This window comes from Mustela nivalis (genome assembly GCF_964662115.1).
Source record: "Mustela nivalis genome assembly, chromosome: 1".
NCBI lineage: Eukaryota > Metazoa > Chordata > Mammalia > Carnivora > Mustelidae > Mustela > Mustela nivalis.
In genome coordinates, this window is record NC_139020.1 from 200873941 (window position 1) to 200890645 (window position 16705).

The 16705-nt window shown below is 50.4% G+C and overlaps 1 protein-coding gene across 2 annotated transcripts in view; it reads right to left on the minus strand.

Moving 5' to 3' along the window:
* Nucleotides 1-16705, minus strand: part of EXOSC7 (exosome component 7) — a 35786-nt gene that overhangs the window by 12968 nt on the left and 6113 nt on the right. The window contains exons 1-4 of one of the 2 annotated variants that reach the window (XM_082706030.1): nt 11985-12003; nt 11171-11272; nt 10764-10858; nt 2319-2484 (exon numbers count right to left, since the gene is read on the minus strand). In XM_082706030.1, coding sequence (XP_082562156.1) covers nt 2319-2484; nt 10764-10822 — 225 coding nt within the window. In that variant the 5' untranslated portion in view covers nt 10823-10858; nt 11171-11272; nt 11985-12003. Of the gene's footprint in view, nt 1-2318; nt 2485-10763; nt 10859-11170; nt 11273-11984; nt 12004-16705 lie in introns of those variants that run through there. The other variant, XM_082706029.1, reaches the window with a different exon arrangement.

The window sequence follows — 16705 nt, forward strand, 5'->3', positions numbered from 1 at the left end:
CCACATCAACCCGGCCTCCAAACAGGTACATTATGGTGGCCACTGATGCAGCAGCCACCACCAGGTTGGCAGTTAGCAGCGTGGTTGCTTCCTGTATGTAATCACCATCGTATAGCTGCTGCCCGAACACGGGACAAACACACCACGCTGCACATTCGGTGCCACAAAGACTAAGTTCCTGCCCAAGAGCACCAACCACGCTTCCGGGTGCTCACTCCGCCGGGAAGGTCAGAGCACACTATTCGGTGGAAGGCAACACATCCTTCTGTCCTCATTTCAGTGACGCCTTCGCCTGAGGCCCCAAGAAAGGAAGGGGAGGCGAGTCTGTACCTACCCATCAGACCTCCACCTCCAGGGTGGACGCCGGCCTGCCCGCAGCACGGCAGGATTACTGCTTCCTGAACCCCCTCCACCCCACCATCGTCAGCGCCCGGCTCTGTGCCCAGCAGAGGACTAGCTCTTCCCCCTCGTGGCTCAGACACAGACCGCCGCCCCCCAGGGAAGAGCTCCAGCGGGACTCCTGAGTCAGACCATCGGCTAGGACTCCTATCTCTGCCACTCAGCTGGGTGGCCACTTCACATCTCCAGGCCTCGCGGAGGCTGAAAGTCCCAAAGGTCCCACAGAGCTGTTCCACAGGCTCAATGAGCTCATGTTTGGAGAGCCCTCAGAAGCGTGTCCAGCACACAGTAAGCGTGAGCTAAGTGCTTCTAGAGAACACTGCTCTGCGCCTTGGTCTCCCCGCAGCCGGCCTCGCAAACAGAGCACGTGTGCTGCAGGTCCGTCTGCACTGCACGCTCTGAGCTTGTGGGTCACAAGCACCTGGGGAGCTCAGCAAAGCGCAGGGTGACACACTGGCATGTGCGTTCCACTCCAGACCCCAGGCGGTCCTGACGAGCAGCCAGGGCTGAAGACCACCGTCTCCCACTCCGATATGTGCCCGCCTCATGCCAGGAAGGCGCTAGGGAAATACTGACATCCACTCTAGTGGCTGTGGGATCTCCCTGCTGGAAGGACCCTAGGGAGCACATCACCCCCGCCCCCCACCTCCTTGGCAGTTGGGGACACAGAAGCCCTCCCGCTCATGTCACAGTGGCCTGCCACAAACTCTGGCTCATCAGCAAGAGAGGAAATCAAGAGGGCAGAATGTTAAACCCGATCGGCCCGGGGGTCCCCCGAAGGGCAGGTACCAGCCTGCCCACCCTCCTCCCTGTGGTGCAGAGGATAAGCCCACTCCAGGCCTCAGGGCCGCCTGCTCAGGCTCCTCTCTGCGCCACACCACGGGGTAACCCAGGTCAGGCAGTGCAGGTCTGACGCTCTCCTCTGCCGCTTGCTGGCCTTGTCCTCTGAGCGCCAGGATCCCCCTTGGTACAGCAAAGCCCTGCTTCTCTGTAGGATGACATGAGATCACACCCTTACCATTCCTGACATGTAACCGGGGCTCAGAGACCCTAGCCTCCTCTCTTGTGGCCAAGCAGGTGCAGCTTAGTAAGAATCTTTCTGCGACACACAGTGGGACGCCCAGGAGGCAGGGGACAGCAGGTGCGATACAGACACCCAATGGCTTAGTGAGGTCAAGAGCTGGTGCCGGCATTAAAGAGAAGCAATGTTGAGGCCCAACCCCACTCCTCACAAGCTGACTCTGGGGCTGGCTGCTGCACCTCTCCGAGCCTTACTTCACCTGTAAATGGGGAAGACAGCAGTGACTGCTTGCCAGAGCCATAGGGCCTACAAGGAAATGTATATAAAGAGCTCATCCTCCAGGTGCCTGGGTGGCACCCAACTCCTGGTTTCGGCTCGGGTCATGATCTCAGGATCGTGAGATCAGGCCCCGCACTGGGTCCCAGGCTAGGCAAGGGACATGCTTGAGTTTCTCTCTCCCTCTGGCCCTCCATCTCCCTGTGTGCTCGCTCTCTCTCAAATATATCAATAAATCTTTTTTTTTAAAAAAGCAAGCTCATCCTCATCCCATGCAGATGCGCCAACTTGTCCAACTTCTGCCCATCACCTCCATGGGATGCCGCCTCCAGAGCATCTCTGGTTTTGTGTCTCCTTCCCCGACAGGTAGTTAATTTTGGGTGCTACCATGATAGGACTGTTGTGTGACTTTTCCCGTAGGACGGTACTCTCTGCATGCTATGACACATGCGTTGTATTTAACGAGAAAAACTTATTATAGGACATCATGCTTTTTTCACCTAGTCTCACCCTGAAAGTTGAAAGCAGCCACTTAAAGAGGGACACAGCACCGGCAGAAGAGCAGGCCGACTGGTCTCCAGCAGACGCAGACGGTGCGGCCAGTACACCACGTGACACGTACCAGTACGTCCACGTAGAGGATCCAGCAGTGCTCCCGGGGGCTGATGCAGAGGGACTTCAGGTCGACGCTGCTCTTGTTGTTAAATATCCGGTAGAGGGTGTTAGCGATCTCTGTGCCAAGGTCATCACCCCCTCGACCTTCAAATTCAGGGGTAGCATTGGCTGAACTACAAAGAGAGGTAACAGAAAAGCTGAGTCTTTTCAGAAACAAAAAGCAAAGGCACAGGGCTTTGTTCCAGTTGCTCTGTGGAATGCTGGAAGCACAAGCGCTATCAGGAAAAGTCACCACAGTGGGAAAGGACAGCACCTGCCTCTGGCCTCCAGACGTGTACGCAGGGAGCCAGATGGGTACCATGCTCTGTCTGTCAGGGGGCATGACAGGCGTGCCCACCCCCCGCCCCCAAAAGAAGCCATCTTTATCCAAAGAGAAACAAGAGAACAATAGTAAAGTGAACCTTGGCCAGTCATAATTAACTCTGAAGAGTGGAGTACGGCCCTCAGGCAGGCCCAGGAAGCCAAGAGGCCTGGGGCCTCAAGCAGTCTGGTCACAGAGGGGTCATTTCACAGACACCATCCCGAGTTTCCATGGCCTGGAATGCACCATGAAACTCTCAGAGCAGAACCCACAACGCAAGTACAGTGAGGGACCTTCCTGGGATGGCTCAGGTCTGTGTGACAGCAGGTCACACTACATCGCTTATCACTGTACTGAACAGCAGGAAAGGGAGAGAGAAAGACTGGAGGCTGATTCAATATCAGATTGGCCCTTTTACTTGATCTGCTATTTTTTCATGAGGAAAACTTTTCCACTTCGGCCTCCAGAACCTTACGCCCAATGACCTCAATGAAGAAGGAACAGGCATCAACATTTGCTGCCCCAAGCATCACTCAGAAGTGTTAAATGGGCAATTTCTGAGGGTTTTGGCTTAATAAAAACAAACCCTCAAAACATCAGGGCGCCTGGGTGGCTCAGCTGGTTGGACCAGCCTTTGGCTCAGGTCATGATCCAGGAGTCCCGGGATCGAGTCCTGCGTCGGGCTCCCAGCTCCATGGGGAGTCTGCTTCTCCCTCTGACCTTCTCCCCTCTTGTGTTCTCTCCCACTCTCTCTCTCTCAATAAATAAAGAAAATCTTTAAAAAAAAAAATCAGTGCAGTAAGTAAACATTCCAGGAATCATTTTACTGTATTGAACAGGGTCCAGAAAGGTAAGACCCAGCTGCTTCACAATGGTCTCTACAAAATCACATACTGAAGCTTTTTCTAGTCCATGCACTCATCCATCTAGAAAGTACCAGCTCCCCGCTGGGTACTGGAGGGAGAGCGTGAGCAAGGCGGATGAAGGCCCCAGGGCGGCAATCTCACGAAGTCAGGAGAAACTTCATGATAGGAAGCAAACAGCAGGAGTGGGGCCGGGGAGGATGTTGACCAGTGCTGGGGGTCACAAGAGACCTCACACCAGAACGTGGGCAGAAGTCAAGTCAGGCTGCAGACAGGTGGGGGGGGGGCATTCCGGGCAAAGCGACACCCATGTGAAGGCTCAAGGCCGTGCCCACCCCATCCGTGCAATGCTAAAAGAAGTCTCACCTGGGGCGCCTGGGTGGCTCAGTGGGTTAAAGCCTCTGCCTTCGGCTAAGGTCATGATCCCAGAGTCCTGGGATCGAGCCCCACATCTGGCTTTCTGTTCAGAGGAAGAACCTGCTTCCTCCTCTCTCTCTGCCTGCCTCTCTGCCTACTTGTGATCTCTGTCTGCCAAATAAATAAATAAAATCTTGAAAAAAAAAAAAAAAAGGAAATCTCACCTGATATATTTAAATAGTCCATTCGAATATAGGCAGAAGAATGACCCCTGAAACAATGAGAGTATATCACCATATAGTAACTGTGCTTCTCGGACTCTACAGCCTTCCCCTTCCACTATGAGCCAGCAGAGCCCCAGCTGAAAGTCTCCAAGAGAAACTTCCATCAGCCTTGCTGTTCCCTCACTGCTTCTGCTGGACATAGGCACTGAGCCATGAAAAGCAGCTCATTTACGGTGAAATAATCAAGTTCCCAGGGACCAACTGAATAATTTTGTACAGCCAGCAAAACAAAAGCTGTTTCTAATTTACACACTAAGCAATCAATATTAAAATCCATCTTTTAAGTAAAACACATCCATACAGATCTGAGCAGACAAATCCAGCCAGAGGCACTTGTGCTTAAAATGTGCACTTTCCTGACTACAGTGGGCCACACCCTGGGGGGGGATTAATGACTCAGGTTTTGAGGCATCTGTTCTCTTATGACCCTAAGGGATGGCTTACAAATCTTCCCAGGTCCAACTGGCTGAACTAACCCACCCACAAAACCACGCCCCACTGGGGTTTTTTTTGACACTGAACTAATTTAAAGTGGGAACTTTTCCTATTCTAAAAGCCCCCCCCCTTTTCTTTAAACACATTATTCTTTCAGCACAGCTGGTAGCCAGGCAGAGAAGAAGGTTTAGAAGCTTATGAGACTACAGAAAGCTCCTCTGTCTGGCTGGTGCCTAGGCCCTGAAGGGACTTGGGGGAAGAGGCTAGAAAAACGGAAGGAAATTGCTGGGGCAGGGGTGGGGACACAATAATACTTCAGGTGACGTGAGAAAAGCCAGAGAACCCATATTCTAACAAGGATGAAGAGTAGGGTTGGGTTGGGATAGAGAACAGAGGGTCCCCTCTCATCACTAGGGGTGCTCCTAGCACCAGGACACTTCTTGGTACAGGTAGACAGTGATACAGACCCAGAAAAGGACCCTCAGAGACCCTGTCAGAGGACAAGGATGCCCACAGCGACTGGCCAGGTAACCCCGAGAACAAAGAGCTACCGGTGACCCGCAGGCAGTGATGGAGACTCTGACAAACCTTCCAGCCCATCTAAAGGCATTTTAACTCAGCTTTGAAAACAAACTCCGGTAGTGAAACCAAAATCTCACGGGTGGGCCCGGCAAGACCTCAGATGGGCCGACTCTCTCATTTCACCACGAGGAAAACTTGAATGTTCTTTTGGAACCAGTGGAAACCACTGGGAGTACGTCAGATGTACCAGCTCACTGTATTCTCACAACCCGGCGGACGAGCTAGGCACTATTTCTGACCCCATTTTAGAGAAAATGGAACTGAGTCCCAGAAAGGTTACATAATTTGTCCAAGCTCACACAACTCGTGACTGAGGAGCGAAGATTCCAACCCAGGCAGCCTGGCCCTTACCTCCTAGGCGGCACCGGACTCCCGCTGAATGCGTCGTCTGCCGCGCCTGGCGTGTAGCCTAACGTGAGTCAAGGTCATGAATGGATGCTCTGGTCTTGGGACTTATTACTAGACCACAAATACTGGAATCAAGGAATGCAGGCTAAAGGAGTCCTAGATAAAAAGCTTCCCTATTAAGTGCAAAGTTAAAAGGGAGAGAGAGTGCGCAGGCTGTTAACCCTCACCCCCTGCTCGGAGGTATCACAATACATTCTTTCAGTAGCCGAGTATACACTTGGGGCTTGGGGCATAAAACCAAGCGCTTTCTGCGGCTACAGCTGCCAAAACCAACTCAGATCCTTCATAGAGCGTGACCTAGCCCCTCTTCCCGCGCTGTGGGGAAACTGCTTACCAAGCCAATAAACTAATAAAATTCCTGGGAACGCTGCCGCTCCCCGTTCTCCACCCCTCCTGACTCATCACCTCTGCTCTGCTCCCCCTGCTTGGGCCATCTCTGGTTTAACTGGGGTAGGGTGAGATCAAGGCCATGTCTACCTGAGACAGGACTTCAGACATTAGACCCATTGTTTCCCTGGTGATCAATCTGGCCTGCAAATCAATGGAATCTTACAGCCAGGCAGAAGAAAGCAATTTAGTGGGTCCGCGGGGCAGGGCCAACTCTGGCCCTTACCCGTCCAGCTCTGCGGCAGGCCCCAATTCCTCCCATTCCCCTGTGTGCACAGGTGCTCATTCCTGAACCTACAGAAGCTTCCCCATGAGTGGGAACGGGGGCATGAGCACATTCGGAGCTTTTCATGGTAAGCCCCTGACTGAGGTTTCTGGGAGAGTTATCAGCTCTGGAGACTTCCAGAATACAGCTAGCTTCGACTTACTTTCTTTGCAGGTTGCCTGTCTGCTTTGTCCTCCTCTCCGCACTCCAATCAGGCACTAACAGTGACCTCCTTCGAGCAGCACTAAGCAGTGAGGAGCTGAGATCAAGTGGCTCCATCCACCAATTCAGGGCTGAAGCTTCCGGTTCAACATTAGTGATGAATACGAGTGATCACAATGAAAAGTAGTTACGATCTCACAGGGTAGTAGCAGATGTTAGGCACACTGAAATGTTGAATGACCAAAGGCTCTCCGAAAGGCTAAACCAGGCTTCCAGATACCCCTATCAACATGGTGTCAGAACTACGAAGAGACTAGATGGACCGCCACCTAGTGGTAGCCCAGAGTCACATACCAGAGCTCCCTAAATTCTTACCCTCCTCTGGGCTTCTGATAGAGGGACACCAAAGTTTCTAAGCTCTGATTTAAAACAGGCTGTTCTCAAGTTACAGCTAACACACCAAAGACATGAGATAGGAGCCAGGAGGTCTTGAGTGTGCTCCCAGTTTTAGTGATGCCAGGCGTCTCCGGCACAGTGCTCAGGAACCCCAAGTCTTTGCTACTCTATGGGGATGGGGTCAGAGTCAGTGCAACCAGGTACCCTCCCCAAAGGGCAGCATTCCCAAGACACAGGGGAAATTATGGGGCGGGAGGCAATGTCTGCCTCAGGTGCCACGTATTCTTCCAAGTAGACAAAACTGAAGTAGAATGAGGTAGCAGAAAAGTAGTTTTCTGAGACTTCTCAAACCACTGGGAATTTAAATAATGAAACCCTGGAAGTTGCTGATCAGTCAAGTCAAGCTGGGCTCAGACTGACAGCCCACCTGACCCCAAGCTCCGGAACAACACCTCTGCTTCGGTCTGAAGCCTGGGGCTCTCAGCAGAGGGCTCGGTGGGGGCACCCTTGGTGCTGGGCACAGCCACAGACGTCCAGGAACCATTCCTATTCGCTGGGGAATAAAGGGGTTCGTATACGCAATTACAAGTTGTCTTTGAAGACCCAGGTGAGGTTCCGAACTGACAGAGCTTGGTAAATCGTCTCCCTTCTCTGGAGGAACACAAGGTTTTACAAATGTCTCACGGTGACTCCACCTGCTAAACTGATCACTAACCCAGCCACATGAAGACACTACAGTGTGCCACCTTGTGATTATCCATCTTGATAGAGTCCAGAGAACTCCCTGGGAACTGGAGCTTCCGGGCCTGCGGAGGGTCTCCTGAGCCTTACAAAGGGAGAAAGGAGAGGAGCAGGCAGCCCTGCTTGGCCACGAGGGAGAGGCTCCTCCTAGAACCCGGATCTTGGGAAGAGCTGGGTCCAAGAGTCCTCCCGTCCTGGAGTCACCCTCCCTGCACAGCTGGGACAAGAAAGGGACAAGAGCAGCAGGCTAACCTGGAGTCATGTTCAGACACAGAGCCACAGTGAAATACGTCCCCTATGCCAAGCATCCGAGGGCAACACCTTCCCTTTGGTGTGGTTGGGCTGACCGTCTGTGGTCGGCCGAAGATGAAGGAGGTACAAGATAATAAAGAGGTGAAAAAGAAAAGCAAATTACAGTCCTTTGCACATGGTGCCTGCTCCTCAGTGACTGTTCGCTGCACTGAGTCAGGCAGATCAAGGCCAGGAGAGGCATTTTCTTCCACCAAGAGCAAAGGGGTAAGTTGGAGACCTGAACGAGGTCACTGCGACTTAAAGGATGGGCCAGTCCCATTGGATGACTCAGGCTGGTGAGAGCCTGAGTCCAACCAAGGGGAGGAGACTGCCTCAGGGGGTGGGGGATGGGGGGGTCCGCTCAGGGCAGGGTGCAAGAAAGGACTAGAAAGAAAACTGGACAGAAAGCTGACTGCAGATATGTTCTCAGAACTCTGAGCACAACATCCCTGGAAAGTTGGCTTCTGCGGGCTCCATGGAGTAGAACAAGCCAAGGCAGACTGGGAGAAGCCTGAGCTGGCATGACCAGCTCTATGACCCTGGGGAATTCCTGACCCTCTCTCAAACTGATCATCTCTCTAATAGCAATGTTGTGAAGACCAACTTCTTTTTAATTTAATTTAATTTAATTTATTTATTTGTGGGCGGGGAGGGAGAGGGAGTGAATCTTAAGCAGTTTGCACGCCCAGTGTGGAGCCCAATTCGACACTTGATCCCATGATCCTGAGATCATGACCTGAGCTGAAATCAAGTGTAGACACTCAACCAACTCAGCCACCCAAGGACCAACCTTTGAGTGTGAAAGAAGTCCAGAAGACTCGAACTCATTATATAAATGGGGGGGTCAGCATCTATGCCGAAAAGGTGCACGAGCAGGCCCAGGGCTGCTATCTTTAGAAGCGCCTGCTTGCAAGGTGGGCCCTCATTTGCCATCTGGGAACTTGACAATAAGACCTTTCCCAGTCAACAGTGAACTGTGGTCCACTGTCGCTAGACTATTGGTGCAAATAATGTGATAAGGTGAATATGTGCTTTCCTTCCAAGAGTCTGGAATTTTGGTACGTGTTAAGCAGAGGGTGCCCATGTGACCGGCCCCGATAAAAATCTTGGGTGCTGGGCGCCTGGGTGGCTCAGTGGGTTAAGCCGCTGCCATCGGCTCAGGTCATGATCTCAGGGTCCTGGGATCGAGTCCCGCATCGGGCTCTCTGCTCAGCAGGGAGCCTGCTTCCCTCTCTCTCTGCCTGCCTCTCCATCTACTTGTGATTTCTCTCTGTCAAATAAATAAATAAAATCTTTAAAAAAAAAAAAAAATCTTGAGTGCTGAGTCTCTAATGGGCTTTCTTGGGCAGAATCATCACACACAAGTTGCTGCATTTCCGTTGCTATGATAAATCTCAGCCATGAGTTCAACTATATGCTGGGTCCTGTGGGCCCTTCCAGCTAATCTCCAAATATGGGGGTGGTCTTGGGGACTCTAATACAGAATCTGTATTAGATTAGCTCATGTACCTAGCATGAGCTAACAGAGATCTTTACCAACTCAAGAAAGCCTACTGTCACCACACAATTAGAAGTGAAGTTACAGACGGAAGATGGGACTGGGCCCCAAGCCCAAGAAAGGGGAGGCAATAAATGGGGGAGGAGGGGGCAGGGAACATTTCCTGAAAGCCCGCTAGGAGCCAATCACTGTGGTGGTGCCCACTCTGTCTTCCTGATTTCCTTTCTTCATCATTGCAATAGTATCATTATTCCTATTTTTTAGATAAAGAAATTCAGGCATAGAGAGACTGAGTAACTAGCCTGAGGTCACAAAGCTGGCCAGAAGAGTCTGGCTGGCTGCAGAAAGTGCAGAGTCCTGGCTCTTCCCAGCGCCCACACTGCCTGCCTCGATGCCACTCCCTCCATTGGGCTGTTTGGCCGGCCCTTGTCCTTTCTCTGCCAAGCAAGTCATGAAATGTTTTCTGCAAAACTCGAGCAGGAAGAGAAACAGGGCATCTGAGACCAAATGACCATTATCATCTACGTTTGATATTTTTCAAAGCATCACAAAACCCATCATTTTACTTGACTCTCAGAACCACCATGTGCCGGGCTGCCGGGCAATGCCCTCCTTTCTCGGACGGGGACAATGAGGCCCAGCACAGACCAGGTGACTAGGACAAGGACAGGACTCAAGCCAAGGCCTTCTTCCACATATCCCAGTGTCCGGCACCCAGGAGGGATGCAGGAAATACCTGCTGGCTGCAGGAATGATGACTGAATACAAAATAAAAGTAGGTTCAACAGGAAACCAGAGGTCTCGTCTCTGAATTTTCTTTTAAACCATTTTCTCCTTTAGGGAGGGTGGGAGGCTCAGCTGGCTAAGTGCCTGACTCCTGATTTCCGCTCAGGTCACGTTCTCGGTGTTGTGGGATGAAGCCCTGATCCAGGCTCCACGCTCAGCAGGCAGTCTGCTCAAGGATTTTTTTTTCTCCCTCTCCCTCTGCCCCTCCAGCCCGGCTCATGCACACATGTGTTCTCTCTCTCTCAAATAAATAAATGTATCTTTTTAAAAATATACATCATTTTTCTTTCCAAACATATACATAAGGATACCTGGGTGGCTTAGGTGTCCGACTTTTGGACTCACCCAGGTCTTGATCTTGGGGTCGTGAGTTCAAGCCCTACATTGTGCTCCACACCCAGTATGAAGCCTACTTAAAAAAAAAAAAATGTGGGACGCCTGGGTGGCTCGGTCCGCTGAGTGCCTGCCTTTGGTTCAGGTCATGATCCCAGGATCCTGGGATCGAGTCCCTTGTCCGGTTCCTTGCTCAGCGGGGGGCCTGTTTCTCCCTCTGCCTCCAACTCCTTCCGTTTGTGCTCTGTCTCTCTCTCTCAAATAAATAAATAAAAATTTTTTTAAAAAATGCAAAGTACTGACCAGTCAACGAAGAACTCCAAGTAACCTTCATCTGGTTTCTCTAGCTTCGGTGTCCCCATTTCTGCTTTCACTCCCACCAAGATGTCTGTGTGACCCTGTAGACACATGCAAGAAGGGGAGAAGCGTTCTCACTCAGGGTAGGTAGCCAGATACCCAACTGCCAACCTCCTCTCCCAGACTAGGCCCCTGGGGGACTCTTTTAGGAGCACTGCAAATGAACTTGGGAAGTGGCCCTTTGAAGAGGTAAGGGGTCCTTCAGATCTGTACAGATGCCCTCCCAGAATCTGGCTTGGGTCTTGGATTCCCTGGAAAAATATGCACTCCAAAGCCCAGAGGGGCCCGCAGCTGGCTCCCTAGGGCCTGCCTGTCCTCCCCCGGGGCACGGCCTGTGGCCACAGGGTACTCACCAGCTTGACCCTGGCAGACCCACTGGTGTTAGACACCACGTCGGTTTCTACTTCGACACATCGGTAGTCCTCACAGCCACGGCCATCCACACGGAGGTCCTCCTAAGGGCAATAACCACAACCCTAATACAATCACAACCCAACCACCAACAGACCTCTAAAGTCATGCATGCCATCTCCCCCAGAGATCTAGGCAATACAGCATTGACCCTCTCTTAGCAAATCACCCAGAAGTCTGTCCTTATAGCAAGGAACAATATTACTATTTTCCACATGAGGGAATGAAGACTCAGAGAAGTAAAGCCATGTATCTGAGGTCCCACGACTGGCGAGAGCAAAGCTGGGTTTCCCATCCAGGCCCAAACGAGGGCAAAGTCCATCCTACATCTCACGACCCCAAACAGGCAGACGAAACAGAGAAAATCTGAACGAGAGACAAAATAAGCTGGCGATTCCCAAACAGCATCAGAAGTCTACATTGTCAGAGTTACATCTGCCCCAGCTGTGCCCCCCCAAACTTAGCAAGATCTACGCCATGGACAGCCAAAGACATCCGATAGTGCTTCTCTTCTAAAGCAGGCATTGCCGAGAACAGGGACAGCAAGCTTCCGCCCGAGGGCCACCTGCTTCTGTGAAACGCTGCACTGGAACACAGCCACGCCTGCTTTCACGCTACGATAGCAGAGCTGAGTGGTTGTGACGCACATCTTCTAACCTGTGAGCCCCAAATCTTCACTATCCAGCCCTTTATAGGAAAAGTGTGCCAACCCCTGCTACCAAAGATGGCCTTCAGAGTGGTCTGCGTACTGCCTACCCCTTATCTCCAAGTATTTACTTCTTCCGCCATCTACATCCATCAGCATAACTCACGGATATCTGCTCTAGGCTGAGGCTGTAATCCAATACTGCCATTACTTATGCCGTTGCTCCAAGTGTTCCCAATTTGGCCACTGGGGGTTCCTCTGGGTTGGTTCCTGCATTCTTTCAACATGCCTGAAATCGTTTTCGAGCACATCTTTACTTCTGACAAGACAAGATGTTCCGGCCTCTGGTATTTCTCCCTGCCCCAGCCCTGGGATCAGCCCTTTCTCCAAGGAGTCCTGGTTCCTTTCACTGAGGAACGGTGCTTTATAAACCAGGATCTGGCTGCTAAGTTAAGTTCACTGCTGCCAGGGTACCACTGCTTCCAGAACTTCTCCGCAGAGCTAGAGGACATCTGTGTATGCTAACCCACACAGCTGCATTTATTTCTGAGTCCGTCCACGTAACTATGGAAAGGCCACGTGTTCACGCGGAGAGTTGGTTCTAACCTTCCTCCTTGTCTTATCTGTAACTTATTTCTCAGAAAGTGAGAAACCTGGCTCTCATTATCCGCAATGTATTTATGTATTTGTTAAATCCCGAGAATCAAATTTACGTGGAGTACCGTTCTTCTTGTCTCCAGCCTTAGAGTGCCCACCCGGAATCCTGTCTCCCAGTGGTCTTCCCCATCCTTCAGTGCGGCTCTGCTACTCCCCCACACGGTGAGGTTCATCTGTAACTGTGCTCCAGGGTGGCTCCCTCATATCCCGACTACTTTTAATTACTCATTTACTTTTCCGGTATGTGGACTACCACCGCGACTCTAGGAGTCAAAATTATCAGGACAAGTGTGCTCAGGGAAAGGCCGCTCTCCCCTCGGCCCTATTTTCATGCCTTCTTCTTTCTAGCTCTTTCCCACCCACCCCAGGCAGTTTGTTTAATTGCTGGTTCATTGTTCCTGTATCTCCTTTGCACAAATGAGCAGATACATGAATTTATATCCCTTTCTTCCTTATATGAAGAGTAACATGCTACAGACACTCTTTTATACTTTGCTTCTTTTTTTTTTTTTAAATATTTAATAATACATATGTAGGCAATCACTACACATCAGCTCGTGGAGATCTTCCTCGTTCTTTGTAAACATTTCTTGAAAGCACTCTTCTTTCAGAAAAGGACTCATAGGCTTCATCAGATTCTCAAAGGGGTTAATGCTCCTCAAAATTATTTTTTTAAGACTTTCTTTATTTATTTGACACAGAGAGAGAGACACCACAAGGAGGCATAGAGGCAGCAGAGTGGTGGGGGGTGGTGGGAGCAGGCTCCCTGCTGAGCAGAGAGCCCGATGCGGGGCTCAATCCCAGGACTCTGAGATCATGACCTGAGCCAAAGGCAGAGGCTTAACCCACTGAGCCACCCAGTCCAGGCACCCCATCTCCTCAAAATGTTTAAAAACACTGTCCTAAAGTATGTAACTGGTAACAAATTTACCTTTTAACTGCCTGGCTAACTGCATATATGACTGACATTTTTATTTGGAGACACTGAAATCCAGCGAAGCACTGTACTCACCCAGCTCTGACCTTCTTCCACTGTGTTTCTGCTCTTGCCCTATCCCCCTCCTGTTAATCAGAGGAAATACACATCACAAGTCAGCCTGAAGTCCCTCTGAGGCTCGTCTGCTCTCCAGGCCATCCCCTACCTGGAGGGAGTCCCCATCGTGAGTCTGGGGAGACCAGTACTTGAAAAGCAACAGATGTTCAAGTCTAGGAAATGAACCTCCAGGGAAGAATTCCATAAAGTGATTCCTCTTCCCTGGAGGATCCCAAAACTACATAATAACTGCCTCTTGATGACCCCACCCAGAGAAGAGGAAAGGCTTCCTAGGTTAATCTCCGATGCCCCATCCTCCAGGTGTGCCCTATGAGGAAAGTGAAAACGGGCCCAGAAACGTGATTTATGAAGGCTGCCCCTACCTGAGCTGCAGGTCAGGTGCAAGTGTGAGCACTGACTAGGACTCTCAGTCAGGGGCTCCAGGCCTGGTCTCGCATAACTAGCTGCCTGATCTAGGACAAGATGCTTGAGACTAGTACCTCCTTCGTTAAAAGACGGACATTGAATCAGAAGGCCTCAAAGGTACTTCTCTAATTCTACAGATCCATAAATTAAAACAGCCACAATTACTTGCAAAAACTAATAGGAGCTATTCTCTAATGGGCATTTACTATATTTGGGATAACGCGATAGGAATGCTACACAGCTGACACATTTAACTCTCACAATAACCCTGTGAGACAGCTTTTTTCATCCCTTTAACAGATAAGGAAAGAGGAAGAAAGATGCAAAACGTCTGGCCCCAGGTCACACGGCCAGTAAGAAGCACTTGAACTCCAAGCCAGAGCTCTTAACCCACAATTCCACATTGTCCTCTGCATTCTGGAGGGTCTCTCCACTGGGCAACAGGAGACAGCCTCCCTCAAAGGGTGAACTGCTGGCTCTACCAGTTGGTCACAACAATGGAGAAAGCAACTCTGAACGCAGGGAGGACACAGGTGACAGGGTTTCCAACTATGGCTTTAAAATATCACTTTTCTGGGGACGCCTGGGTGGCTCAGTTGGTTGGACGACTGCCTTCATCTCAGGTCAATGATCCTGGAGTCCCGGGATCAAGTCCCACATCGGGCTCCCAGCTCCACGGGGAGTCTGCTTCTCTCTCTGACCTTCTCCTCGCTCATGATCTCTCTCACTGTCTCTCTCTCAAATAAATAAATAAATAATCTTTAAAAAAAAAAAATCACTATTCTGGAAAGATCTAGTCACTACCCTTTGTAGTGATAATGCCCCTGTTCCAGGATGGAAAACCGGGCCTCACCAGGTACTGCCTTTCCAGCCTTTAAATCAATCACTCTCTGCACTCTTAATCTCGAATAACAAACTGAGGGTTGCTGGAGGGAGTGGGGTCGGGAGAGGGTGGTGGGGTTATGGACTTGGTAGGGGGGTGCTGTGGTGAGTGCTGTGAAGTGTGTAAACCAGGCGATTCACAGACCTGTACCCCTGGGGCTAAAAATACATTATATGTTTATTAAAAAAATTAATTTTTTTTTTTTTAAATCACTCTCTGCTCCCTGGGGAAGGCTCACTGGGAAAGGCTCAGGTGACAAGTAAGAGATAAACAAAAAGCTATAAATTTTCCTTCCCAAGGATGCACAGAGTATATATTTTTTTCCATAGAAAAAAAAGCACCGAAGAGAATAGGAGAAAAACAAACCAAAAACAAACAAACAAACAAATTAGTCCACAAATCACTGCACTCAGGACTATTTTTTTTTAAATCCAGCTTTCCTCATAAAAGGCTTAAAAATTACCCAAACCTGCTTGTTCTGGCTCAGAGCCAGACTCCCTACCAAAATGTTTATTCACCAGTAGTACTCAGAAGCAAAGGAATTAATCCATGTGTGACCATTTAAACAGGGGCTGCCCCGCAGCAAAAGCTCCATCCAAAAACCCAACAGAAATGTCAACAAATGCGGGACACCGCCATGGAGTGATGGGACAGGGTTGCCCTTCTCCGCAGAGGGGGCTGGAGCCCAAGGGGGCTGGGACAGCTCCTGATGACTTTCCAGTTGTTTCTTACCCAGCCACAACATCTCTGCCAACTGGGTGTGGTGTGGTGTGGTGGAGTCCTCTCCAACCCATATACATATATGTGTGTGTGTATATAAATACACACATATATATATTTAATATATTATTTATATATATATTATATGTACTATATATATATTTAAAGATTTATGTATTTATTTGAGACAGAGAGAGAAAAAGAGCATTCTAGGGAGAGGGACAGAAGAAAAGAAAGAGAGAATCCCAAGCAGACTACTCCCCACTGAGCATGGAGCCCGACATGGGGCTCCCTCCCATGACCCTGAGATCATGACCTGAGCCAAAACCAAGTGTTAGATCCTCAACTGACAGAGTCACCCACGCGCCCCTCAACCTGTATTTAAATCTCTCCTGTCACATACCAGCTTTGTGACCTTGCACAAGTTAACTCTTCAACAGCTTGGAGTCCGTCTCTTCATCTGGAAAGCAGGAATCACCCCAACCTTACAGAGTGAGAGGAGAATCCAAAAGCCAGGAATCATTTCGGGGACCCTCAGCGCACTGTAGCACACACAAGTGCCTCCTGCACAGTTCCCTTCTCCCGCTTCCCACCTATCTGCTATCTGCTCACCGAATCCTCAAAAACAAGCCTGCAGGGAGCTTATGCATGAGGAAGGTCACTGAGGCACCCGTTTTGCTGTCCATGGCAGAGTGGAAGGACAAGGGACTCCCCAGAAACACCTGTCTCAGACCCAAGTAACCCAGTCCTATCACTCATTAAAGGAGGCTGACAAGTTGGCTCTACTAACCTAACATGCTGGGGAGAATTTAGACTGTGGCCTTGGCAGTGAGGTTAACCCCCCATTACCTTGTTCTGACCTGTCCAACACCTTGGACCTGCTACAGAACAGAGACTAGAACACTTCTACTAGAATGCAACCCCACTTAGGAGAAGGACCACATCAGATCTGGCTCTGCAGGCCATGGCCCAAGTCACAGTGGGCAAAACCAGATGTCAGTCCTCATTCACCTTCCGAGTGTACTGGGTAGTCAGTCTGCAGTTCAAGGATGTGATTCTGTTCACTTCACAGAGCGCCTGGGTGCAGGCTTTTCATGCCGTGGGCCCGCAAA